Raw genomic sequence first — 24,568 nt, 5'->3', positions numbered from 1 at the left:
AAACATAACATAAGTGTTACATCCATGACTCCTTAAAAGACGTTTCTTGTAGTGCTTTTCTAGCTCTCCCTTGGCAATTGCTGGTTTGGATGATTTTTTTTTTCTTGTTTGTGATGTGCTGGAGATGATAAGGTATATGTTTTATGTAAGAAATAAGAAAAGAACATTGATTATTTAAATATTGGATATATAAAAGTGAATTCATGAAGTGCTTTGTGCGTCATTTGGGGTTAATAGTTTGAGATTTTTCCAAAGAGGAAGAATGACATTTAGTAGGGGTATGAACTAGCTCCTCATCCTTATTTTGAACTACATATTAGGAAATATGAGATAGGTCATGAATTTTGTCTTACAGGATATGAGATAGGTCATGAAATTGATCTTACATTAATCAAAATTTAGGATGATGTTGTTAATAAAAAATGATCTCACATAATCATTTACATAGCCTGAAAGCTAAATATCTGCCTATGCACGCGGTTTATTTCAGGAATATATTCAAGATGACATTGGCTGGGCTAAAGTTGAATTTGAAGACGACAAAGTGATACACTATGCTAAACAAAGAAGAAGATTTAAACAAAATGGAAATAGTGAAGATAAGTTTTCTGATGCCTTATTATTTCCTTTGATAAAATGAACATTGATAAGGTATATGTTTTATGTAAGAAATAAGAAAAGAACATTGATTATTTAAATATTGGATATATAAAAGTGAATTCATGAAGTGCTTTGTGCGTCATTTGGGGTTAATAGTTTGAGATTTTTCCAAAGAGGAAGAATGACATTTAGTAGGGGTATGTACTAGCTCCTCATCCTTATTTTGAACTACATATTAGGAAATATGAGATAGGTCATGAATTTTGTCTTACAGGATATGAGATAGGTCATGAAATTGATCTTACATTAATCAAAATTTAGGATGATGTTGTTAATAAAAAATGATCTCACATAATCATTTAGATAGCCTGAAAGCTAAATATCTGCCTATGCACGCGGTTGATTTCAGGAATATATTCAAGATGACATTGCCTGGGCTAAAGTTGAATTTGAAGACAACAAAGTGATACACTATGCTAAACAAAGAAGAAGATTCGAACAAAATGCAAATAGTGAAGATAAGTTTTCTGATGCCTTGTTATTTCCTTTGATAAATTTTACCTTCTCTCTTTGAATTAATTTCATTTTTGCTATTAAATGACCTTATACTAAAATTTAACATTTTCTTCTTAAGATTCAGGTTGCAGTGCACCCAGGAAATGTCTTGGCCTTGCACATGTATAAACCACAAGGATTTAAGTACTCTAGTGGACAGTATATTTTTTTGAGCTGCCCTGATGTCTCGCCTTTTCAATGGTAAGTGAACATTGGTTTTCTTAATATTTTTATAGCATATTACCATTAAAATCAGGGAGAGACGTTAACAAAAAAATTAATTTGCTTCTTTGTAAATTTCCCATTTCTTTTAGTTGTTAGGAAGTAGTAGATATATATCATACTTGGGAAAATGACATGGTAGGAAGGATTGACAACAGTTTCACATTTTATTGCATGTTACTTATTATGAGATTTATTTTTATTATAATTAAAAAGATTTATTTCATTAAAGTTTTTAGTTTTTTTAAGGAAAAAGATTTTAATTATGTCTAACCGATTACGATAATTAAAACTATGTATTATAGTACTGATTAAGTTAGTTTGACTAGCTTGTTTATATGATATGAATCTAATTTAAGATGGCTCTCATGATAAGTTACTTTAAAACTTAGTAATAAAGTTTCTAAATAGAACATACAGGTTTCTCTCTCTCTCCCATAATTTTTGTTTTCTTAGAAGACCATAATATTATAATGTGCTTTGTGTATATTGTGTGGTTTCTTCTTTATGGAAATATATTGTGTATATTGTGTGATTTTTAAAGGATAATGATGATTTTTATATAATTATCTTCAAAGTCATACCAATGGTAATTATCCAATCAACAACTATATACTTAGTTTCATGAATGTTTAATTATATTTGTTGATTATTACTTAGATAATATTATAATTATAAATATGTAACTTTTCATATTAAAATTAATATTTATAATTAGAAAACTATTTTATATGTTACTAATATTTATTGATTATTAGTAAGATATAAAATAGTTTTCTAATTATAAATATTGATTTTAATATTATATAATAATATTTATTGATTATTAGCGATATTGATAATATCGTAATATTGATTTAATTTATCTAAAATTTATTTGTAGGTAATTCAACATTTAACATTGGTGCTGATGTAAGCAATGATGTAGAAATATGTAGTTTCTAAGACGGTGCTGACGTCAGCACCGTCTTAGAAATTACATATTTCCACATCGCTCCTGACATCAGCACCGATGTGGAAACGGACATATTCTACATCGTTTACCAAGGGATGACCGACTTAGAAGATGTAATTTCTACATCGGTGGTGGGCTGAGGACCGATGTAGAAAACGTTATATTTCTACAACGGTGGATTTTGGAACGATGTTGAAACATAACACTAACAACGTCGTATTCTACATCGGTTGAGCACCGATGTAGAATGTCGTTTTTGACCAATGTAAAAAGCACGCTTTCTAGTAGTGTTACTCAAACTAGACAAATATCCATGCGTTGTGCGGATTTGTAAATCATTAAAGAAATATTTAAATAAACTATTTATTTACTAAATCAAATTTAAAAGTATAACTATCAATGATATTTTATATTATTTTTTGTTAAAGGAGATAAAAAATTACATATAAATTAAGATATTTTTTCTTTATCATTATATTTATAAGGAAATATTTCAAAATTGGAGGCTGACCACTGAACTAAAGTTGATTAACGTGAAGATAGAAGTAAGCGTTGTGTATAATTATTATAAGAACAATATAAGAACAAAGTGAAATTGACATAATAAAATAACTAAAAAATATTTATTTAATGAAAGAAAAATAGTCAATCATAATGATAAAGCACATAAAAGTGATGCGAATAAAACACCGAAAATTTTTCATTTAAATAGACTTTTTGTATTTATTTTCTTTTGCTGGTGACCTGATGTATTTTTTTTTCTTTTGTGTGCTTCTTTTAAAACTTTGATGTCAAAACAATTTATTTATTCGTCTTTCTCCTTGATGAACTTTTTGAGATTGAATAAAATTCATTTGATGATGAAGATGCATATTTTGACTTCTCAGATGCTTGTAGCTTTGGACTTCGACCTATGACAACTTGTTCATTAGCCTTTTTTCTTAATGGACTTTGTGAGATTTGATAAACTTCTACATTAAATGATGAGGTTGCACCTTTTAACTTGTTGGATGCTTGTAGCTTTGGGCTATGACTTACAATTAGTTCTCCATCTCACTCATTTGGTGTTGTTTGTTGTGGTGAAGTGGACTCCTTTTTTAATAAAAGTATTAATTAGTGGACAAAAATGTAAATAAATTATAAATATGGTTACCTGTTTAATTTCTTTGAGGAGAGGATCATGCTAAATGATATTTTGTGGGATAAAAGTCATTGTGATGGTATAGCTTTGAAACCCTTCCTTCAAGTTGTGAGCTTGGTTTCAAAATTAAAAGTGTGTTTGCAAAGGGTATCCAATATTGGGGGTATGTAAGCCATATTTTACATTTTGGGTGTGAAGGAGTTCAGATGCTATTGTGTTTAGAATTTGTTATGCATCTTGATCAAACATTGGGAATATTGTTATACCGGTATCATTAGAGACTTTCAATTGACCAGTAGTCTCATTCAGGTAACTTTGATTAAAGTTAAGGTCTTTTGTTATGAAGAAATGTTGTTAGGTTTTATGATTTGTTACAATAATTCATGTTTTCTTCCACTCTATCATTAGGGTATTACTTCTAGATTGTGAAAGTAAAAAGGATAAAATGAATTGAGCTTCTCCCAGAAGTTAAAAACTACTTATGCACTTGGCTTTTATCTTCATATTTTCTTCTCTTATAGGTGTTTGTGTGGAAGTTTATCCACTCCTGATTTGCCAGTGATTGGATATGACTTGCCTCTTCTTTTCCAACCAATGTTGATGGTACTTGTGGCAATTTTAAAGCTTAATTGTTTTGATAATCATAATTATTTTTAACCTTAAATTGATGAAATATGTATGTTTCTGTTTGTTTGATGAAGTCATGATTACGGGTGGAGCAACATCACCTGTTTTCTACAATTTGAGGCGAAGGTGGTTATGAGTGGACATTTCTCTTTCTTCTTCTTTTTCTCTCTGTGACTATTGTACTCAGTCCTTCTAATTGTACACACTGTACTCTTAGAGGTTGATTCTCATTTTTAGTACGGGAATAAAACGAGTACATTCTATAATTTCCAGTATTTCCCTTTCAGAAGTTATATAGGATGACACTCTTTCCAGTTAAAGACCATCCCACAGACAACTATATCTTTTTGGGCTTTGATTTGATTTATATTTTGCTTAATTTTGTTTGTCAAATACCTTAGGGTATGAAACAATTTCTTCCCCTTTACGCTGAACTTCTAATGATTATGAACATATTTATTTTGTCTGACTTTTTGCGGTTTTTTTGGATACTTCGTTGCTATTTTTTCCTTAAACTCATATTTTGTGAGATTGTTCAGAGTTTTAGGAGGTAGTCTACGAGGTAAGCTATAATTTTTATGCATTTTCCTCGGTGCTTAATTATCTGGATTTGCATGCAAGCTCTCCACCTCAGAGTATCTTTTTGCCATTTTTACGATTTTTACTTTGCGATTTCTACGTTATTCTTTCCTTTTCCCTCCCGTGATGTTTGCTGTTGTGGGTTATAAACCCAATATCTCATAGAGCAAACAACTACAAGGGACAAATTCAACAAATTACCCGTGATTCCACATTTTCAGGGCTATTTACTGTGTAACATTTGTCCCACTTAATTACTCTAATTCATTTGTTATTCATTCCACCAGTTTTTATTCATTTCATTACTTCCTTTCTCAAACACTTATGCTTTTAAAAAAGTTACTTATATTTCATTTAAAACAATATCCACCTATTTCTGAATTTAATTTTAATTGAGTTTGTAAGGCCAGTAAAATAATTGTTTTTTTTAATTAGTATCCGTTGATAGATTCAACATAGGTTTGATTACAATTAAAATTTTTATTGAGTTTTTTAATTATTGAAAAGTTCTATCAAATCTTATTTTTGTTTCTTCAAAATTATGTTAATTATATCTTTTCCATCAATTTTGTTACATTGGCTAATGGAATTGACTCATCACTCTCTTTGGTTCCTTTCTCTAACTTATTCACTCAAAAGTCATGGTCACCACACCCACAACACCATCAATCTCCTCCACACAGCCCAAATTGTAACAACGTAATTTTTCATAATGTATGATAAGTGTTTAATTAAAATACAAGAAAAGACAATTTAGCGGTGCGGGTTTTAGGGCTTCAATTTCGAACACCCTTGCCACGTGTTGCTTCCTGATTGGCAGATTTAACGGCTCATTTAATTCCGCTTAATACTCATAATTGTGTGTATCTTATCCATTACTCTTTCTTCTCTCTCCTGAGTTTTATCTGTTGTTGTGTTTTCTCCCTCTGTGTTTTCTCCCTCAATCTTCTCTTTCTCCATTTTTCTCATCTGAATCTTCTTCTCTTTTCCTTTTATTCTTTTTGTTTCTTCCTTCATGCAGGCGATTCCGACTCCATTTCCAACACTATAAATTTTGCTATATAGTTTATTAATTTTATGTGTTTGATTTAATTTGATGACAAATTATGTAGGTTTTCTCAATGTATTTTAATTATTTCCCTTTATATTTATGAGTGACAACAAATTATAGTCAAAATTTCTTCTTTCCTATTGAGGCAGAAATGTTGTTAGTTTTCTTTGTTATGTGCGTATCAAATATCTATCTCTCGCATAGCCATAATTGTTCACTATATTGAGTACAGACCATCATATACTATTCTCAACCAATAAGAACAAAATCTAATGTGTTTATGTACCTATTGGTCAAAAAAACATCTTCTATGACTCAAATGATTAATACCTTACAAGAAAGAGGACCAATGGAATCATACAATAAAAAATTACAATACTTGCTGAATAAAAAAATCTAACAATCCGGGTTGCAAACTAGTATAATTAAAGACAAATTAATAACAATGAAAGTAGTTATTCTCTCTTTAACCTGTCATAGCAAAAATAGTATATAATCTAACCACAAGATTACTAGCACCTATAAAACTATATAGCATTACAAGTGCTGAGTATTGTGTCCCAAAAGTAGGTTACATAAAGGGAATAACTTAAATATGGGATTGCCATTCATCGTCACCGCATCTTGATAACCCTATTGCTTATGTACTTCAAAGCTTCAGTTACGGTGGCTCTACGTCCATTTTCGGAGTCCCATATCTCAGGTATCACTTGTTTCTCACTTGAATTATGGGTGTTCTCAGCATCATCAGAATTATGATACTCATGCAATTCCTTTAGAGCTGTCACCACAGCAACGTATGCCTCCTCTCCCAAATCATTTTTTAAAGATAATAATTTAGGATCATTTTCATCAATTTCTTCCTGAAAAAATAAAATGAGAGAGACATCAAATTTTGCTCATTTAATTGTCCATGCTAGTGTACATTTGTGACACATAATTGAATCCCCTACCCTGCTGATAACATGCCATGTTTTACAGATTATGCCAGTTTGGTTGTAACAAACTCTAAATTGGAGATATACATAAAATTTTCTTACATGATCATGTGTTTATGGGATCTATAATAAAGGAACATTATTACATTTGAACGAGCCTTCTCTTCTACTAATTCACAGCTATGTTAAACCAAAACATGAAGAAAACATAGAAGGAACCAAGATGTATCATATACCTGTATTTCCTTCCCTTCGACATCAACAATCTTAAAAGGGTGCCATGTTGAATCCAGAATTTCTTTTTGCCACTTTGCGCACAGTTTGACAGACTCCGATGATGCTTTTTTGTTATTTTTATACCTATTCATGCACACTTTTTTAAATGACCTAGCACTGACCTCCCCAATTTTTTTTATTTGAATCTTAGTAACCCCTTTCAAGAACTGTGGTAATTCCTGAATTGTCAAGCAAATGCATTCAATTAGCTTTTGCACGGAAAACATTAATTGTGATAAAACAGTACCAACAGCCAATAGCTATAGTAAAAAATGTTCACAAAACATTAAGATAAGGTTTACTGCAGTGCCATTAATGAAATGTGTAAACTCTCCATTTTAACACTAAAAATTGGATAATCCTTTTTAACTTCTAACTTTACAAAATCTTTTTAACTTTGTAAAATATTATTCACTTAAATAACCTTTATGATACAAAGTAAAAGTAAAAAATGAAATACTTTTTGTGAAGTTGAAAAATTAAAGTAAAAGGTTTAATAAAATTATGAACTAAAGTGTCTCCTTAGTATAAGGATTAGAATAAGGATTTTCTCAGAACAGAACATTTACCTTAATAATTTGTTGCCTAGCATCTTCTAGCTCGATTTTAGCTTCTTGTACCTTCTTCTTCAAAGCTTGATTTTCATCATCTTTTACGGACATATCAAAAATCATGTCCTCCAATTTTTCTTCTATCTCTTCTATTTCTATCTTTCTTTTATTCTCATGATCAGCTTCCTCCAAGTTCACACACTTCAAAACCTTGAGTTGTTCCTCTAGTTCAGCAATTTCTAAATTCAACTTTTGTTCATTTCCCATCTCTTTTTCAAGCTTCAACAGTGCATCACTGACAGCTTTTTTCTCCATCTGCAAAATTATTTTGCAAGATCCAGTGATTAATAAGCCATGAAATTGGGCAACATGAAACCAAAAATAAACTCACTTATGAATGAAGAAACAAACAACACGTAACACACCTGATGCTTTTCAAGCAAACTGAGAACATCACTTCTGGCCTTCATCTGCTTCTCTGTTGCTAAAATTAGTGATTCCATTTGCTTGACATTATAAGTTAAATAGTTCGTATTAATATTGATATTATCATTAACAAATTTTATGTCATTCAAATTCAAGATAAGTTAATTAAAAAGATTTACGCTTTTCTTTTCTTCCTCAAATTTTCTCCTTTGTTGTATAGTTGACTTTTCTTGTTCAATCAGTTGTTGACACCAGCGATCGAGTTCATCATTCATTGTATCTATCTCTTGTTGCAATTTTTTTATTTTTTTCCATGGCTTTATAAGTAATTTCACGTCCACGCATTACGATCGACTTCAACACTGGAGCACAATTTACATGATCATCTGCCATGTAATAAGATGAAGTTCAAACATCAAACCAATAAATAAAACATATGCTTAATATATTCAAGAGTGGAGAAGCATCTTTAGGGATTCAAGAGAATTCTACATTGCGCATTTGGATCCACCTATACTTACAGCTAGTTCTAATCATGTTTGATCAAAATAGTTAGTTAGATTTGATCCATCGAATCTATTAACTTTTAAAATAATTAATTAAAATTAAAGTTTCTTTCATTAATAGGGTTACAAACCTTCAGCACGAGTCTGGTGAAGCAAGTCTCTCTTCTTCTCAATCTCTTTCATCATTTTATCCAATGACATGTAGTCCTCAATGTACTTCGATTCCATCTCACTAATCTTTTTGTTTACAGAGCCTATTTCCCCATACAAATGATCCAGAGTTTCAGTTTTTTCATTCAATGACTCTTGTGCAACCATAGAGGTTGTTTTCAGCTCAGCTTTCTGACGGAGAAAATTTCCAACAAGCCCTTCTGAGTTGTAATCTTCTGCCTGTGCACACCAACCAAATAAGCCTGACGAATAACCCATTTTCCTTGACTCATAATAATCCTTTTTTCCATGATGATCAACAAGAAAATCTGTATCTAACTTCATCATTTGCGAGAACCCAGTCCATTCTGTACCAAATTCCAGCACAACGTACCCTGTTGGATCTTCTGCACAATGCAAAACATAAGCCTCTTCGGGTTTGTATTGTTCAAACTTTCTCAGCCAATACATGCTATCACACTCCACTGGTTCATGCTTTGGCTTCCCAAATATGTTGGCAACAATGCCTGTCCAAGGCCAAACATACCTCTCATCTGAACTACTAGCCATTGATGCTGAGTGACAAACATTGGAAAAAAAAAATCAATTTCTGACAAAAATTCAGTACTTATTCTTTTATACTTTCTTTGGTTTCAAAAGCAATATAAAAGGAGAAAAAACTGATAGGATAAATGAGCATGTATTGTTTGAAAGAAAAATATATTAACAATACACTCTCTATAGAAATGTTTTCTCTTACTAACCAATATTTATGAACAAAGATAGACGTTAACTTCTAAGGGTCACATGTAAAAAAAAATAAAAAAATTAAGGGTCTTACCTAAATTTTTCGTCTTAAGATAGGTCTATATACAAAGAAAATGAATGTAGGCAGTAACATCCTTCATTTCCATCATGTATACAATGCTATCTCCTATATTTTACTCAACTTACACAGAAACTCTTTCGATTTGCTTAAAACCATTTCTGTGACAACCACACCCGTATCGATTTCATCTTTAGATTTGAAAATTGAAACCGAGAATTACCCTTGATTACATAATTACACATATGCCCTCTCTGTGTTTTTATACATATTACAAATTTAACCCCATGAATTTGAAACATTACGTACAATAACCCTTTATTGTTTCAGATTTGGATTACTAAGTGATAGATCCACAAGACCCCAAATTGAATTGTAATATTGATAACTCAGTTGCAACAATAATGAAAATTAAAAACACAATTAAAGAACTCACCTTTGTACTTCAAATGCTCCTTAGCTCTTCTTCCTTCCCCTTACTCTGCGTGCTCTCAAATGACTAGTATCTTGTTGGTTCTCTTCCCTGATCCTTGTTGCCCAATTGCACCCTATCTTCGCAGTCCAATGGTCAATATATGTGTGTTGAGCAATTCTGTAAAAATGCAATGACGTGTGTCTGTTTATACCAGCAAAAGACAAACTGCAATTTCTTTTTAGAATCATTAAAAGTGCGCATTTATTGTGTCTTTCATTTTATCTATTACATTTCTATCATATTTATTACTTTCCCTCTTTTAATATTTTCTCTCCATAAATACATTTAAGACTTGTTTGGAGTAACAAAAAGAAAATAATAAAAAAAATTAAATTTTGAATTCGGGAAAAAGTCTAAAAGGAAAGAAAATTTTAGATTTTTTCTTTTTGAAGTCAACCTTTTACTCTTGTTCCTTCTCATTTTTTTCCAAGCAGGCAATTTTTTGTTTGTTATTCATGGTTTTCCCCATCGTTTCTTTCCTTTCCATTCTATTATAGCATGAATATTATTATTTAACTTTTATTTTATTATAGTTATGTTTACTAATTTGAACTCAGTTTTGACCCTAGGATGCACAGACAAACAAAATTGTGCATGGGATTAATTTTGTATTTTTTATTTAAATATTTTCGGTATCTTAGAAAAATGTAAAATTATTAGAAATAAATAATTAAGGAACATTTAATAATATTATTAAATTTTATTCTATGATAAGTGTATTAAATAAATAATATTTTATGAAGTAAAATATTTTTTAGGAAACTAAAAAACAGAAGAATATAGAATATAATAATGAATCGAAATCAAATAGAAAAAAAAAAGAGATAAGATAAAAAAAAAAGATAAAAAGAAGTCTTTTTTTTCAAGCTCCATTTTTTGCTCTTCTTGTTTATGTGATATAATATAAACAAAGTAATTATATTTTTCAATAGGGGTGTTGAGTAGACTAAAGCGTCGGATTGCTAATCCGTTGTACCAATTTTTGTACTGAGGGTTCAAATCCCTCTCTTTCCATTGATAATTTGATATTTTTTGTTGAACTTCTTTGTTTTCCTTGTTTGTTTGATTTTTTTATTTACTAGTTAAAGATTTTAATTTAGCTAATTCGCTTTCTTAATCTTAAAAGTATATATATATATATATATATATATATATATATATATGTATATATATATATATATATGTATATATATATACATATATATAACATAATATAAAAATCCCCTTAGACTTTACTCCGGGAAGGTATAGAATATAAATTTTTTATTTTGATAGCTTTAGCATGTGATAAATTTACATTAATAGTACGTTAATGACATTCAATACTATATTAATAACTGTCATACACAAAAGCAAACGGTGATTGTGTGTTTACAGTAGTAAAAAAAGATGTTTTAACATCGTTAAATTTAAGTCGATTTTTGAAAAACGATGTAGAAAATAAGTAATGACATTTTTGAAATTGAATATAACTTTTTTAAGACGGTCATATAAAACCCATATTTGATAAAAGTGTTTACGTCGGTGTTTGCAAAACCGTATTTGCTTTTATAATTACTAAGACAGTCTTTACTATTGACTGTCTTTAATTTTAAGTTAAATAATAAATTAAATTTTTATTGCTAGTGGTTGCTCAAATTCCACTTCTCCTTCCATTGTGCTTCTCTGCCTGCTGGAATTCCACTTCTCTGTCTATTGTGCTTCCTGTGCCCTCGACTTCTTCCCAAAAACTCCAAGAATGATGAGAAGGATTTTCCCAGATCGAGAGATAAACCAATAGTCCCAAACTCATTTAGGGAAAAACCAGATGGAGAGTACTCCACAGCAAAAATGTTCATAACTCTCAAATCACGGCGCCGAAGAAGGTATTTTCCTCTTGCTTGTATTCATCTTCTTTTTTTGTTGAACCACATCTACCGTAATCAACAGTCGGTGCCTCCATTCATCTTTGACCTTCCAACCATCGCAACACCACCAAATTCACACGACCACCACCATCCAAACACCACCGCTTCCGCATGCTACCACCGTTGACACCACAATCACCCAAACACTATCGCAACCGTGTACCGCCACTGAAATAATGCCAGATCTGTACCCTAAACCCCCTTCATGCAGCAGATCTATTCCCTAAACCAGGAGTGCGCTCAGTGCCTGCTTCACTTTGCGAATCCGAGCCCGCTACATTTCCTATTCTGTTAGTGGTCTTTTAATTTAGCTAATTCGCTTTTATTGTTGTCTGTTTGTGGTCTTTTTGTTGGATTTGTGGTGCCTATGTTTTAGAGTAGGATGGTAATCTCCACACCAAGTTTGGCATTTGTGTTTCTTGGTTCTATATATGGAATATGTAGGTTGATGGGAGAGAAATTTTGAGTTGATATATTAATTTTGGTTTCATTCCCTCCCTTGTTTTCTCTGCTTTAGGAAGATATTATTTTGTATTCTTTATTTTTCACATGCCTTCTTTAAGACAAACATCTTGGTAGCGGGCACATTTGGAATTTGATACATATAGTTGAATTGAATCTGGACTGGTTACATGAATCTGCAATTGAATGTGGACTGGTTACATGTAAATATGAATAAATTTAGTTTTAATCTCTTGAATATTTTTATTAGTATCAATCTTAGTATTTTTTTTAAAAACATTCTATCAGTATAAACATATTGCACTTCATATTACCCTATCATGTGCAGTTGCTTTAATCTCATGAATTGTATTTCTAGCTACATTTCACTGAGAAAGCATGTCTTTTTTATTCTTGTTTTTCTTTAATCTATAGGATGTGGCAATTGCTTATGGATTCAATGCTATTAGGTATCAAGCAACAGTAGATAATAAAGGCTCGAAGAGGTTGGTTCCTTCCTTGACTCTACTCAAGTGACCAATTATATTTAAGCTTGGTTTTTTAAACTATGGGGCCCACCTAATGCAGCCATCGTGAGAATTAATATATCAGAATATATATTTGACATGCTTGATTTCAAGTCTTACATTTCAAACGAAAGATATATTTGGTTGCCAACTAAATAACTTGGTAATTGTGATCTTAGATTCGGATAGTGTGTGTATTATATTTATATAGAGCCACAGGCAAGAAACATAACATAAGTGTTACATCCATGACTCCTTAAAAGACGTTTCTTGTAGTGCTTTTCTAGCTCTCCCTTGGCAATTGCTGGTTTGGATGATTTTTTTTTCTTGTTTGTGATGTGCTGGAGATGATAAGGTATATGTTTTATGTAAGAAATAAGAAAAGAACATTGATTATTTAAATATTGGATATATAAAAGTGAATTCATGAAGTGCTTTGTGCGTCATTTGGGGTTAATAGTTTGAGATTTTTCCAAAGAGGAAGAATGACATTTAGTAGGGGTATGAACTAGCTCCTCATCCTTATTTTGAACTACATATTAGGAAATATGAGATAGGTCATGAATTTTGTCTTACAGGATATGAGATAGGTCATGAAATTGATCTTACATTAATCAAAATTTAGGATGATGTTGTTAATAAAAAATGATCTCACATAATCATTTACATAGCCTGAAAGCTAAATATCTGCCTATGCACGCGGTTTATTTCAGGAATATATTCAAGATGACATTGGCTGGGCTAAAGTTGAATTTGAAGACGACAAAGTGATACACTATGCTAAACAAAGAAGAAGATTTAAACAAAATGGAAATAGTGAAGATAAGTTTTCTGATGCCTTGTTATTTCCTTTGATAAAATGAACATTGATAAGGTATATGTTTTATGTAAGAAATAAGAAAAGAACATTGATTATTTAAATATTGGATATATAAAAGTGAATTCATGAAGTGCTTTGTGCGTCATTTGGGGTTAATAGTTTGAGATTTTTCCAAAGAGGAAGAATGACATTTAGTAGGGGTATGTACTAGCTCCCCATCCTTATTTTGAACTACATATTAGGAAATATGAGATAGGTCATGAATTTTGTCTTACAGGATATGAGATAGGTCATGAAATTGATCTTACATTAATCAAAATTTAGGATGATGTTGTTAATAAAAAATGATCTCACATAATCATTTAGATAGCCTGAAAGCTAAATATCTGCCTATGCACGCGGTTGATTTCAGGAATATATTGAAGATGACATTGCCTGGGCTAAAGTTGAATTTGAAGACAACAAAGTGATACACTATGCTAAACAAAGAAGAAGATTCGAACAAAATGGAAATAGTGAAGATAAGTTTTCTGATGCCTTGTTATTTCCTTTGATAAATTTTACCTTCTCTCTTTGAATTAATTTCATTTTTGCTATTAAATGACCTTATACTAAAATTTAACATTTTCTTCTTAAGATTCAGGTTGCAGTGCACCCAGGAAATGTCTTGGCCTTGCACATGTATAAACCACAAGGATTTAAGTACTCTAGTGGACAGTATATTTTTTTGAGCTGCCCTGATGTCTCGCCTTTTCAATGGTAAGTGAACATTGGTTTTCTTAATATTTTTATAGCATATTACCATTAAAATTAGGGAGAGACGTTAACAAAAAAATTAATTTGCTTCTTTGTAAATTTCCCATTTCTTTTAGTTGTTAGGAAGTAGTAGATATATATCATACTTGGGAAAATGACATGGTAGGAAGGATTGACAACAGTTTCACATTTTATTGCATGTTACTTATTATGAGATTTATTTTTATTATAATTAAAAAGATTTATTTCATTAAAGTTTTTAGTTTTTTTAAGGAAAAAGATTTTAATTATGTCTAACCGATTACGATAATTAAAACTATGTATTATAGTACTGATTAAGTTAGTTTGACTAGCTTGTTTATATGATATGAATCTAATTTAAGATGGCTCTCATGATAAGTTACTTTAAAACTTAGTAATAAAGTTTCTAAATAGAACATACAGGTTTCTCTCTCTCTCCCATAATTTTTGTTTTCTTAGAAGACCATAATATTATAATGTGCTTTGTGTATATTGTGTGGTTTCTTCTTTATGGAAATATATTGTGTATATTGTGTGATTTTTAAAGGATAATGATGATTTTTATATAATTATCTTCAAAGTCATACCAATGGTAATTATCCAATCAACAACTATATACTTAGTTTCATGAATGTTTAATTATATTTGTTGATTATTACTTAGATAATATTATAATTATAAATATGTAACTTTTCATATTAAAATTAATATTTATAATTAGAAAACTATTTTATATGTTACTAATATTTATTGATTATTAGTAAGATATAAAATAGTTTTCTAATTATAAATATTGATTTTAATATTATATAATAATATTTATTGATTATTAGCAATATTGATAATATCGTAATATTGATTTAATTTATCTAAAATTTATTTGTAGGTAATTCAACATTTAACATTGGTGCTGATGTAAGCAATGATGTAGAAATATGTAGTTTCTAAGACGGTGCTGACGTCAGCACCGTCTTAGAAACTACATATTTCCACATCGCTCCTGACATCAGCACCGATGTGGAAACGGACATATTCTACATCGTTTACCAAGGGATGACCGACTTAGAAGATGTAATTTCTACATCGGTGGTGGGCTGAGGACCGATGTAGAAAACGTTATATTTCTACAACGATGGATTTTGGAACGATGTTGAAACATAACACTAACAACGTCGTATTCTACATCGGTTGAGCACCGATGTAGAATGTCGTTTTTGACCAATGTAAAAAGCACGCTTTCTAGTAGTGTTACTCAAACTAGACAAATATCCATGCGTTGTGCGGATTTGTAAATCATTAAAGAAATATTTAAATAAACTATTTATTTACTAAATCAAATTTAAAAGTATAACTATCAATGATATTTTATATTATTTTTTGTTAAAGGAGATAAAAAATTACATATAAATTAAGATATTTTTTCTTTATCATTATATTTATAAGGAAATATTTCAAAATTGGAGGCTGACCACTGAACTAAAGTTGATTAACGTGAAGATAGAAGTAAGAGTTGTGTATAATTATTATAAGAACAATATAAGAACAAAGTGAAATTGACATAATAAAATAACTAAAAAATATTTATTTAATGAAAGAAAAATAGTCAATCATAATGATAAAGCACATAAAAGTGATGCGAATAAAACACCGAAAATTTTTCATTTAAATAGACTTTTTGTATTTATTTTCTTTTGCTGGTGACCTGATGTATTTTTTTTTCTTTTGTGTGCTTCTTTTAAAACTTTGATGTCAAAACAATTTATTTATTCGTCTTTCTCCTTGATGAACTTTTTGAGATTGAATAAAATTCATTTGATGATGAAGATGCATATTTTGACTTCTCAAATGCTTGTAGCTTTGGACTTCGACCTATGACAACTTGTTCATTAGCCTTTTTTCTTAATGGACTTTGTGAGATTTGATAAACTTCTACATTAAATGATGAGTTGCACCTTTTAACTTGTTGGATGCTTGTAGCTTTGGGCTATGACTTACAATTAGTTCTCCATCTCACTCATTTGGTGTTGTTTGTTGTGGTGAAGTGGATCCTTTTTTAATAAAAGTATTAATTAGTGGACAAAAATGTAAATAAATTATAAATATGGTTACCTGTTTAATTTCTTTGAGGAGAGGATCATGCTAAATGATATTTTGTGGGATAAAAGTCATTGTGATGGTATAGCTTTGAAACCCTTCCTTCAAGTTGTGAGCTTGGTTTCAAAATTAAAAGTGTGTTTGCAAAGGGTATCCAATATTGGGGGTATGTAAGCCATATTTTACATTTTGGGTGTGAAGGAGTTCAGATGCTATTGTGTTTAGAATTTGTTATGCATCTTGATCAAACATTGGGAATATTGTTATACCGGTATCATTAGAGACTTTCAATTGACCAGTAGTCTCATTCAGGTAACTTTGATTAAAGTTAAGGTCTTTTGTTATGAAGGAATGTTGTTAGGTTTTATGATTTGTTACAATAATTCATGTTTTCTTCCACTCTATCATTAGGGTATTACTTCTAGATTGTGAAAGTAAAAAGGATAAAATGAATTGAGCTTCTCCCAGAAGTTAAAAACTACTTATGCACTTGGCTTTTATCTTCATATTTTCTTCTCTTATAGGTGTTTGTGTGGAAGTTTATCCACTCCTGATTTGCCAGTGATTGGATATGACTTGCCTCTTCTTTTCCAACCAATGTTGATGGTACTTGTGGCAATTTTAAAGCTTAATTGTTTTGATAATCATAATTATTTTTAACCTTATATTGATGAAATATGTATGTTTCTGTTTGTTTGATGAAGTCATGATTACGGGTGGAGCAACATCACCTGTTTTCTACAATTTGAGGCGAAGGTGGTTATGAGTGGACATTTCTCTTTCTTCTTCTTTTTCTCTCTGTGACTATTGTACTCAGTCCTTCTAATTGTACACACTGTACTCTTAGAGGTTGATTCTCATTTTTAGTACGGGAATAAAAGAGTACATTCTATAATTTCCAGTATTTCCCTTTCAGAAGTTATATAGGATGACACTCTTTCCAGTTAAAGACCATCCCACAGACAACTATATATTTTTGGGCTTTGATTTGATTTATATTTTGCTTAATTTTGTTTGTCAAATACCTTAGGGTATGAAACAATTTCTTCCCCTTTACGCTGAACTTCTAATGATTATGAACATATTTATTTTGTCTGACTTTTTGCGGTTTTTTTGGATACTTCGTTGCTATTTTTTCCTTAAACTCATATTTTGTGAGATTGTTCAGAGTTTTAGGAGGTAGTCTACGAGGTAAGCTATAATTTTTATGCATTTTCCTCGTGCTTAATTATCTGGATTTGCATGCAAGCTCTCCACCTCAGAGTATCTTTTGCCATTTTTACGATTTTTACTTTGCGATTTCTACGTTATTCTTTCCTTTTCCCTCCCGTGATGTTTGCTGTTGTGGGTTATAAACCCAATATCTCATAGAGCAAACAACTACAAGGGACAAATTCAACAAATTACCCGTGATTCCACATTTTCAGGGCTATTTACTGTGTAACATTTGTCCCACTTAATTACTCTAATTCATTTGTTATTCATTCCACCAGTTTTTATTCATTTCATTACTTCCTTTCTCAAACACTTATGCTTTTAAAAAAGTTACTTATATTTCATTTAAAACAATATCCACCTATTTCTGAATTTAATTTTAATTGAGTTTGTAAGGCCTGTAAAATAATTGTTTTTTTAATTAGTATCCGTTGATAGATTCAACATAGGTTTGATTACAATTAAAATTTTTATTGAGTTTTTTAATTATTGAAAAGTTCTATCAAATCTTATTTTTGTTTCTTCAAAATTATGTTAATTATATCTTTTCCATCAATTTTGTTACATTGGCTAATGGAATTGACTCATCACTCTCTTTGGTTCCTTTCTCTAACTTATTCACTCAAAAGTCATGGTCACCACACCCACAACACCATCAATCTCCTCCACACAGCCCAAATTGTAACAACGTAATTTTTCATAATGTATGATAAGTGTTTAATTAAAATACAAGAAAAGACAATTTAGCGGTGCGGGTTTTAGGGCTTCTTCAATTTCGAGCACCCTTGCCACGTGTTGCTTCCTGATTGGCAGATTTAACGGCTCATTTAATTCCGCTTAATACTCATAATTGTGCGTATCTTATCCATTACTCTTTCTTCTCTCTCCTGAGTTTTATCTGTTGTTGTGTTTTCTCCCTCTGCGTTTTCTCCCTCAATCTTCTCTTTCTCCATTTTTCTCATCTGAATCTTCTTCTCTTTTCCTTTTATTCTTTTTGTTTCTTCCTTCATGCAGGCGATTCCGACTCCATTTCCAACACTATAAATTTTGCTATATAGTTTATTAATTTTATGTGTTTGATTTAATTTGATGACAAATTATGTAGGTTTTCTCAATGTATTTTAATTATTTCCCTTTATATTTATGAGTGACAACAAATTATAGTCAAAATTTCTTCTTTCCTATTGAGGCAGAAATGTTGTTAGTTTTCTTTGTTATGTGCGTATCAAATATCTATCTCTCGCATAGCCATAATTGTTCACTATATTGAGTACAGACCATCATATACTATTCTCAACCAATAAGGACAAAATCTAATGTGTTTATGTACCTATTGGTCAAAAAAACATCTTCTATGACTCAAATGATTAATACCTTACAATTAAGAGGACCAATGGAATCATACAATCAAAAATTACAATACTTGCTGAATAAAAAAATCTAACAATCCGGGTTGCAAACTAGTATAATTAAAGACAAATTAATAACAATGAAAGTAGTTATTCTCTCTTTAACCTGTCATAGCAAAAATAGTATATAATCTAACCACAAGATTACTAGCACCTATAAAACTATATAGCATTACAAGTGTTGAGTATTGTGTCCCAAAAGTAGGTTACATAAAGGGAATAACTTAAATATGGGATTGCCATTCATCGTCACCGCATCTTGATAACCCTATTGCTTATGTACTTCAAAGCTTCAGTTACGGTGGCTCTACGTCCATTTTCGAAGTCCCATATCTTAGGTATCACTTGTTTCTCACTTGAATTATGGGTGTTCTCAGCATCATCAGAATTATGATACTCATACAATTCCTTTAGAGCTGTCACCACAGCAACGTATGCCTCCTCTCCCAAATCATTTTTTAAAGATAATAATTTAGGATCATTTTCATCAATTTCTTTCTGAAAAAATAAAATGAGAGAGACATCAAATTTTGCTCATTTAATTGTCCATGCTAGTGTACATTTGTGACACATAATTGAATCCCCTACCCTGCTGATAACATGCCATGTTTTACAGATTATGCCAGTTTGGTTGTAACAAACTCTAAATTGGAGATATACATAAAATTTTCTTACATGAACATGTGTTTATGGGATCTATAATAAAGTAACATTATTACATTTGAACGAGCCTTCTCTTCTACTAATTCACAGCTATGTTAAACCAAAACATGAAGAAAACATAGAAGGAACCAAGATGTATCATATACCTGTATTTCCTTCCCTTCGACATCAACAATCTTAAAAGGGTGCCATGTTGAATCCAGAATTTCTTTTTGCCACTTTGCGCACAGTTTGACAGACCCCGTTGATGCTTTTTTGTTATTTTTATACCTATTCATGCACACTTTTTTAAATGACCTAGCACTGACCTCCCCAATTTTTTTTATTTGAATCTTAGTAACCCCTTTCAAGAACTGTGGTAATTCCTGAATTGTCAAGCAAATGCATTCAATTAGCTTTTGCATGGAAAACATTAATTGTGATAAAACAGTACCAACAGCCAATAGCTATGGTAAAAAATGTTCACAAAACATTAAGATAATGTTTACTGCAGTGCCATTAGTGAAATGTGTAAACTCTCCATTTTAACACTAAAAATTGGATAATCCTTTTTAACTTCTAACTTTACAAAATCTTTTTTACTTTGTAAAATATTATTCACTTAAATAACCTTTATGATACAAAGTAAAAGTAAAAAATGAATTACTTTTTGTGAAGTTGAAAAATTAAAGTAAAAGGTTTAATAAAATTATGAACTAAAGTGTCTCCTTAGTATAAGGATTAGAATAAGGATTTTCTCAGAACAGAACATTTACCTTAATAATTTGTTGCCTAGCATCTTCTAGCTCGATTTTAGCTTCTTGTACCTTCTTCTTCAAAGCTTGATTTTCATCATCTTTTACGGACATATCAAAAATCATGTCCTCCAATTTTTCTTCTATCTCTTCTATTTCTATCTTTCTTTTATTCTCATGATCAGCTTCCTCCAAGTTCACACACTTGAAAACCTTGAGTTGTTCCTCTAGTTCAGCAATTTCTAAATTCAACTTTTGTTCATTTCCCATCTCTTTTTCAAGCTTCAACAGTGCATCACTGACAGCTTTTTTCTCCATCTGCAAAATTATTTTGCAAGATCCAGTGATTAATAAGCCATGAAATTGGGCAACATGAAACCAAAAATAAACTCACTTATGAATGAAGAAACAAACAACACTTAACACACCTGATGCTTTTCAAGTAAACTGAGAACATCACTTCTGGCCTTTATCAGCTTCTCTGTTGCTAAAATTAGTGATTCCATTTGCTTGACATTATAAGTTAAATAGTTCGTATTAATATTGATATTATCATTAACAAATTTTATGTCATTCAAATTCAAGATAAGTTAATTAAAAAGATTTACGCTTTTCTTTTCTTCCTCAAATTTTCTCCTTTGTTGTATAGTTGACTTTTCTTGTTCAATCAGTTGTTGACACCAGCGATCGAGTTCATCATTCATTGTATCTATCTCTTGTTGCAATTTTTTATTTTTTTCCATGGCTTTATAAGTAATTTCACGTCCACGCATTACGATCGACTTCAACACTGGAGCACAATTTACATGATCATCTGCCATGTAATAAGATGAAGTTCAAACATCAAACCAATAAATAAAACATATGCTTAATATATTCAAGAGTGGAGAAGCATCTTTAGGGATTCAAGAGAATTCTACATTGCGCATTTGGATCCACCTATAGTTACAGCTAGTTCTAATCATGTTTGATCAAAATAGTTAGTTAGATTTGATCCATCGAATCTATTAACTTTTAAAATAATTAATTAAAATTAAAGTTTCTTTCATTAATAGGGTTACAAACCTTCAGCACAAGTCTGGTGAAGCAAGTCTCTCTTCTTCTCAATCTCTTTCATCATTTTATCCAATGACATGTAGTCCTCAATGTACTTCGATTCCATCTCACTAATCTTTTTGTTTACAGAGCCTATTTCCCCATACAAATGATCCAGAGTTTCAGTTTTTTCATTCAATGACTCTTGTGCAACCATAGAGGTTGTTTTCAGCTCAGCTTTCTGACGGAGAAAATTTCCAACAAGCCCTTCTGAGTTGTAATCTTCTGCCTGTGCACACCAACCAAATAAGCCTGACGAATAACCCATTTTCCTTGACTCATAATAATCCTTTTTTCCATGATGATCAACAAGAAAATCTGTATCTAACTTCATCATTTGTGTGAACCCAATCCATTCTGTACCAAATTCCAGCACAACGTACCCTGTTGGATCTTCTGCACAATGCAAAACATAAGCCTCTTCGGGTTTGTATTGTTCAAACTTTCTCAGCCAATACATGCTATCACACTCCACTGGTTCATGCTTTGGCTTCCCAAATATGTTGGCAACAATGCCTGTCCAAGGCCAAACATACCTCTCATCTGAACTGCTAGCCATTGATGCTAAGTGACAAACATTGGAAAAAAAAATCAATTTCTGACAAAAATTCAGTACTTATTCTTTTATACGTTCTTTGGTTTCAAAAGCAATATAAAAGGAGAAAAAACTGATAGGATAAATGAGCATGTATTGTTTGAAAGAAAAATATATTAACAATACACTCTCTATAGAAATGTTTTCTCTTACTAACCAATATTTATGAACAAAGATAGACGTTAACTTCTAAGGGTCACATGTAAAAAAAAAATAAAAAAATTAAGGGTCTTACCTAAATTTTTCGTCTTAAGATAGGTCTATATACAAAGAAAATGAATGTAGGCAGTAACATCCTTCATTTCCATCATGTATACAATGCTATCTCCTATATTTTACTCAACTTACACAGAAACTCTTTCGATTTGCTTAAAACCATTTCTGTGACAACCACACCCGTATCGATTTCATCTTTAGATTTGAAAATTGAAACCGAGAATTACCCTTGATTACATAATTACACATATGCCCTCTCCGTGTTTTTATACATATTACAAATTTAACCCCATGAATTTGAAACATTACGTTCAATAACCCTTTATTGTTTCAGATTTGGATTACTAAGTGATAGATCCACAAGACCCCAAATTGAATTGTAATATTGATAACTCAGTTGCAACAATAATGAAAATTAAAAACACAATTAAAGAACTCACCTTTGTACTTCAAATGCTCCTTAGCTCTTCTTCCTTCCCCTTACTCTGCGTGCTCTCAGATGACTAGTATCTTGTTGGTTCTCTTCCCTGATCCTTGTTGCCCAATTGCACCCTATCTTCGCAGTCCAATGGTCAATATATGTGTGTTGAGCAATTCTCTAAAAATGCAATGACGTGTGTCTGTTTATACCAGCAAAAGACAAACTGCAATTTCTTTTTAGAATCATTAAATGTGCACATTTATTGTGTCTTTCATTTTATCTATTACATTTCCTATCATATTTAATACTTTCTCTCTTTTAATATTTTCTCTCCATAAATACATTTAAGACTTGTTTGGAGTAACAAAAAGAAAATAATAAAAAAAAATTAAATTTTGAATTCGGGAAAAAGTCTAAAAAGAAAGAAAATTTTAGATTTTTTCTTTTTGAAGCCAACCTTTTACTCCTGTTCCTTTTCATTTTTTTTCCAAGTAGACACTTTTTTGTTTGTTATTCATGGTTTTCCCCATCTTTTCTTTCCTTTCCATTCGATTATAGCATGAATATTATTATTTAAATTTTATTTTATCAAAGTTATGTTTACTTATTTGAACTCAGTTGTGACCCTACGATGCAGAGGCAAACAAAATTGTGCATGGGATTAATTTTGTATTTTTTATTTAAATCTTTTCGGTATCTTAGAAAAATGTAAAATTATTAGAAATGAGTAATTAAGGAACATTTAATAATATTATTAAATTTTATTCTATGATAAGTGTATTAAATAAATAATATTTTATGAAGTAAAATATTTTTTAGGAAACTAAAAAATTGAATAATGTAGAATATAATAATGAATCGAAATCAAATAGAAAGAAAAGAGATAAGATAAAAAATAAGATAAAAAGAAGTCTTTTTTATTCAAGTTCCATTTTTTGCTCTTCTTGTTTATGTGATATAACATAAGCAAAGTAATTCTATTTTTCAATTGGGGAGAGATGGTTGAGTGGACTAAAGCGTCGAATTGCTAATCCGTTGTACAAATTTTTGTACCAAGGGTTCAAATCCCTCTCTTTCCATTGATAATTTGATATTTTTTTGTTGAACTTCTTTGTTTTCCTTGTTTGTTTGATTTTTTTTTACTTACTAGTTAAAGATGTTAATTTAGCTGATTCGTTTTCTTAATCTTAAAAGTATATATATATGAATCTATATAATATAAAAATCCCCTTAGAGTGTACTCCGGGAAGGTAAAGAATATAAATTTGTTTATTTTGATAGCTTTATCATACGATAAATTTACATCAATAGTACATTAATGACATTCAATACAATATTAATAACAGTCATACACAAAAACAAACTATGATTGCGTGTTTACTCAAACTAGACAAATATTCACGCATTGTGCAGATTTGTAAATCATTTAAGAAATATTTAAATAAATTATTTATTTGATAAATCAAATTTAAAAGTATAACTATCAATGATATTTTATTTTATTTTTTGTTAAAGGAGATAAAAAAATTACATATAAATCAAGATATTTTTTCTTTATCATTATATTTATAAGGAAATATTTCAAAATTGGAGGCTGACCACTCAACTAAAGTTGAAAAACATGAAGATAAAAGTAAGGGTTGTGTATAAATTTTTGTAAGAACAATATAAGAATAAAGTGAAATTGACATAATAAAATAATTAAAAAAAAATATATTTAATGAAAGAAAAATAGTCAATCATAATGATAAAGCACAAAAAAGTGATGCGAATAAA

The 24,568-nt window shown here is 30.5% G+C and overlaps 3 protein-coding genes and 2 long non-coding RNA genes across 5 annotated transcripts; 2 read left to right on the top strand and 3 right to left on the bottom strand.

Moving 5' to 3' along the window:
* The first annotated feature begins 1,108 nt into the window (after positions 1–1,108).
* LOC114386721 lies at positions 1,109–4,378 on the top strand. The gene is made up of 3 exons (XR_003661153.1): positions 1,109–1,356; positions 3,995–4,076; positions 4,175–4,378. It is a non-coding gene; the product is annotated as an uncharacterized LOC114386721 (long non-coding RNA).
* A 1,762-nt stretch (positions 4,379–6,140) lies between these two features.
* Positions 6,141–9,895, bottom strand: LOC114386391 (factor of DNA methylation 5-like). The gene is made up of 7 exons (XM_028346393.1): positions 9,840–9,895; positions 8,559–9,152; positions 8,101–8,307; positions 7,921–8,001; positions 7,514–7,810; positions 6,905–7,123; positions 6,141–6,593 (listed from the first exon to the last, which is right to left on the bottom strand). Exons 3-7 carry the CDS (start codon positions 8,194–8,196, stop codon positions 6,345–6,347), a joined length of 942 nt encoding a protein of 313 aa, XP_028202194.1. The 5' UTR covers positions 8,197–8,307; positions 8,559–9,152; positions 9,840–9,895; the 3' UTR covers positions 6,141–6,344.
* Positions 9,896–14,006: 4,111 nt separating this feature from the next.
* Positions 14,007–17,313, top strand: LOC114386880. The gene is made up of 3 exons (XR_003661192.1): positions 14,007–14,332; positions 16,969–17,050; positions 17,149–17,313. It is a non-coding gene; the product is annotated as an uncharacterized LOC114386880 (long non-coding RNA).
* Positions 17,314–19,623: 2,310 nt separating this feature from the next.
* LOC114387183 (factor of DNA methylation 5-like) lies at positions 19,624–20,780 on the bottom strand. The gene is made up of 2 exons (XM_028347326.1): positions 20,487–20,780; positions 19,624–20,096 (listed from the first exon to the last, which is right to left on the bottom strand). Exons 1-2 carry the CDS (start codon positions 20,733–20,735, stop codon positions 19,827–19,829), a joined length of 519 nt encoding a protein of 172 aa, XP_028203127.1. The 5' UTR covers positions 20,736–20,780; the 3' UTR covers positions 19,624–19,826.
* Positions 20,781–20,884: 104 nt separating this feature from the next.
* On the bottom strand, positions 20,885–22,988 carry LOC114386054 (factor of DNA methylation 1-like). Its single transcript, XM_028346063.1, has 4 exons — positions 22,812–22,988; positions 21,531–22,124; positions 21,074–21,279; positions 20,885–20,974 (listed from the first exon to the last, which is right to left on the bottom strand). Exons 2-4 carry the CDS (start codon positions 22,117–22,119, stop codon positions 20,885–20,887), a joined length of 885 nt encoding a protein of 294 aa, XP_028201864.1. The 5' UTR covers positions 22,120–22,124; positions 22,812–22,988.
* Between the last annotated feature and the right edge of the window lie 1,580 nt (positions 22,989–24,568).

The sequence above is a fragment of the Glycine soja genome, chromosome 15, assembly GCF_004193775.1.
Source record: "Glycine soja cultivar W05 chromosome 15, ASM419377v2, whole genome shotgun sequence".
Lineage (NCBI taxonomy): Eukaryota > Viridiplantae > Streptophyta > Magnoliopsida > Fabales > Fabaceae > Glycine > Glycine soja.
The sequence above is the reverse complement of the archived record's forward strand: the minus strand, read 5'-3'. Positions and strand labels throughout refer to the sequence as shown.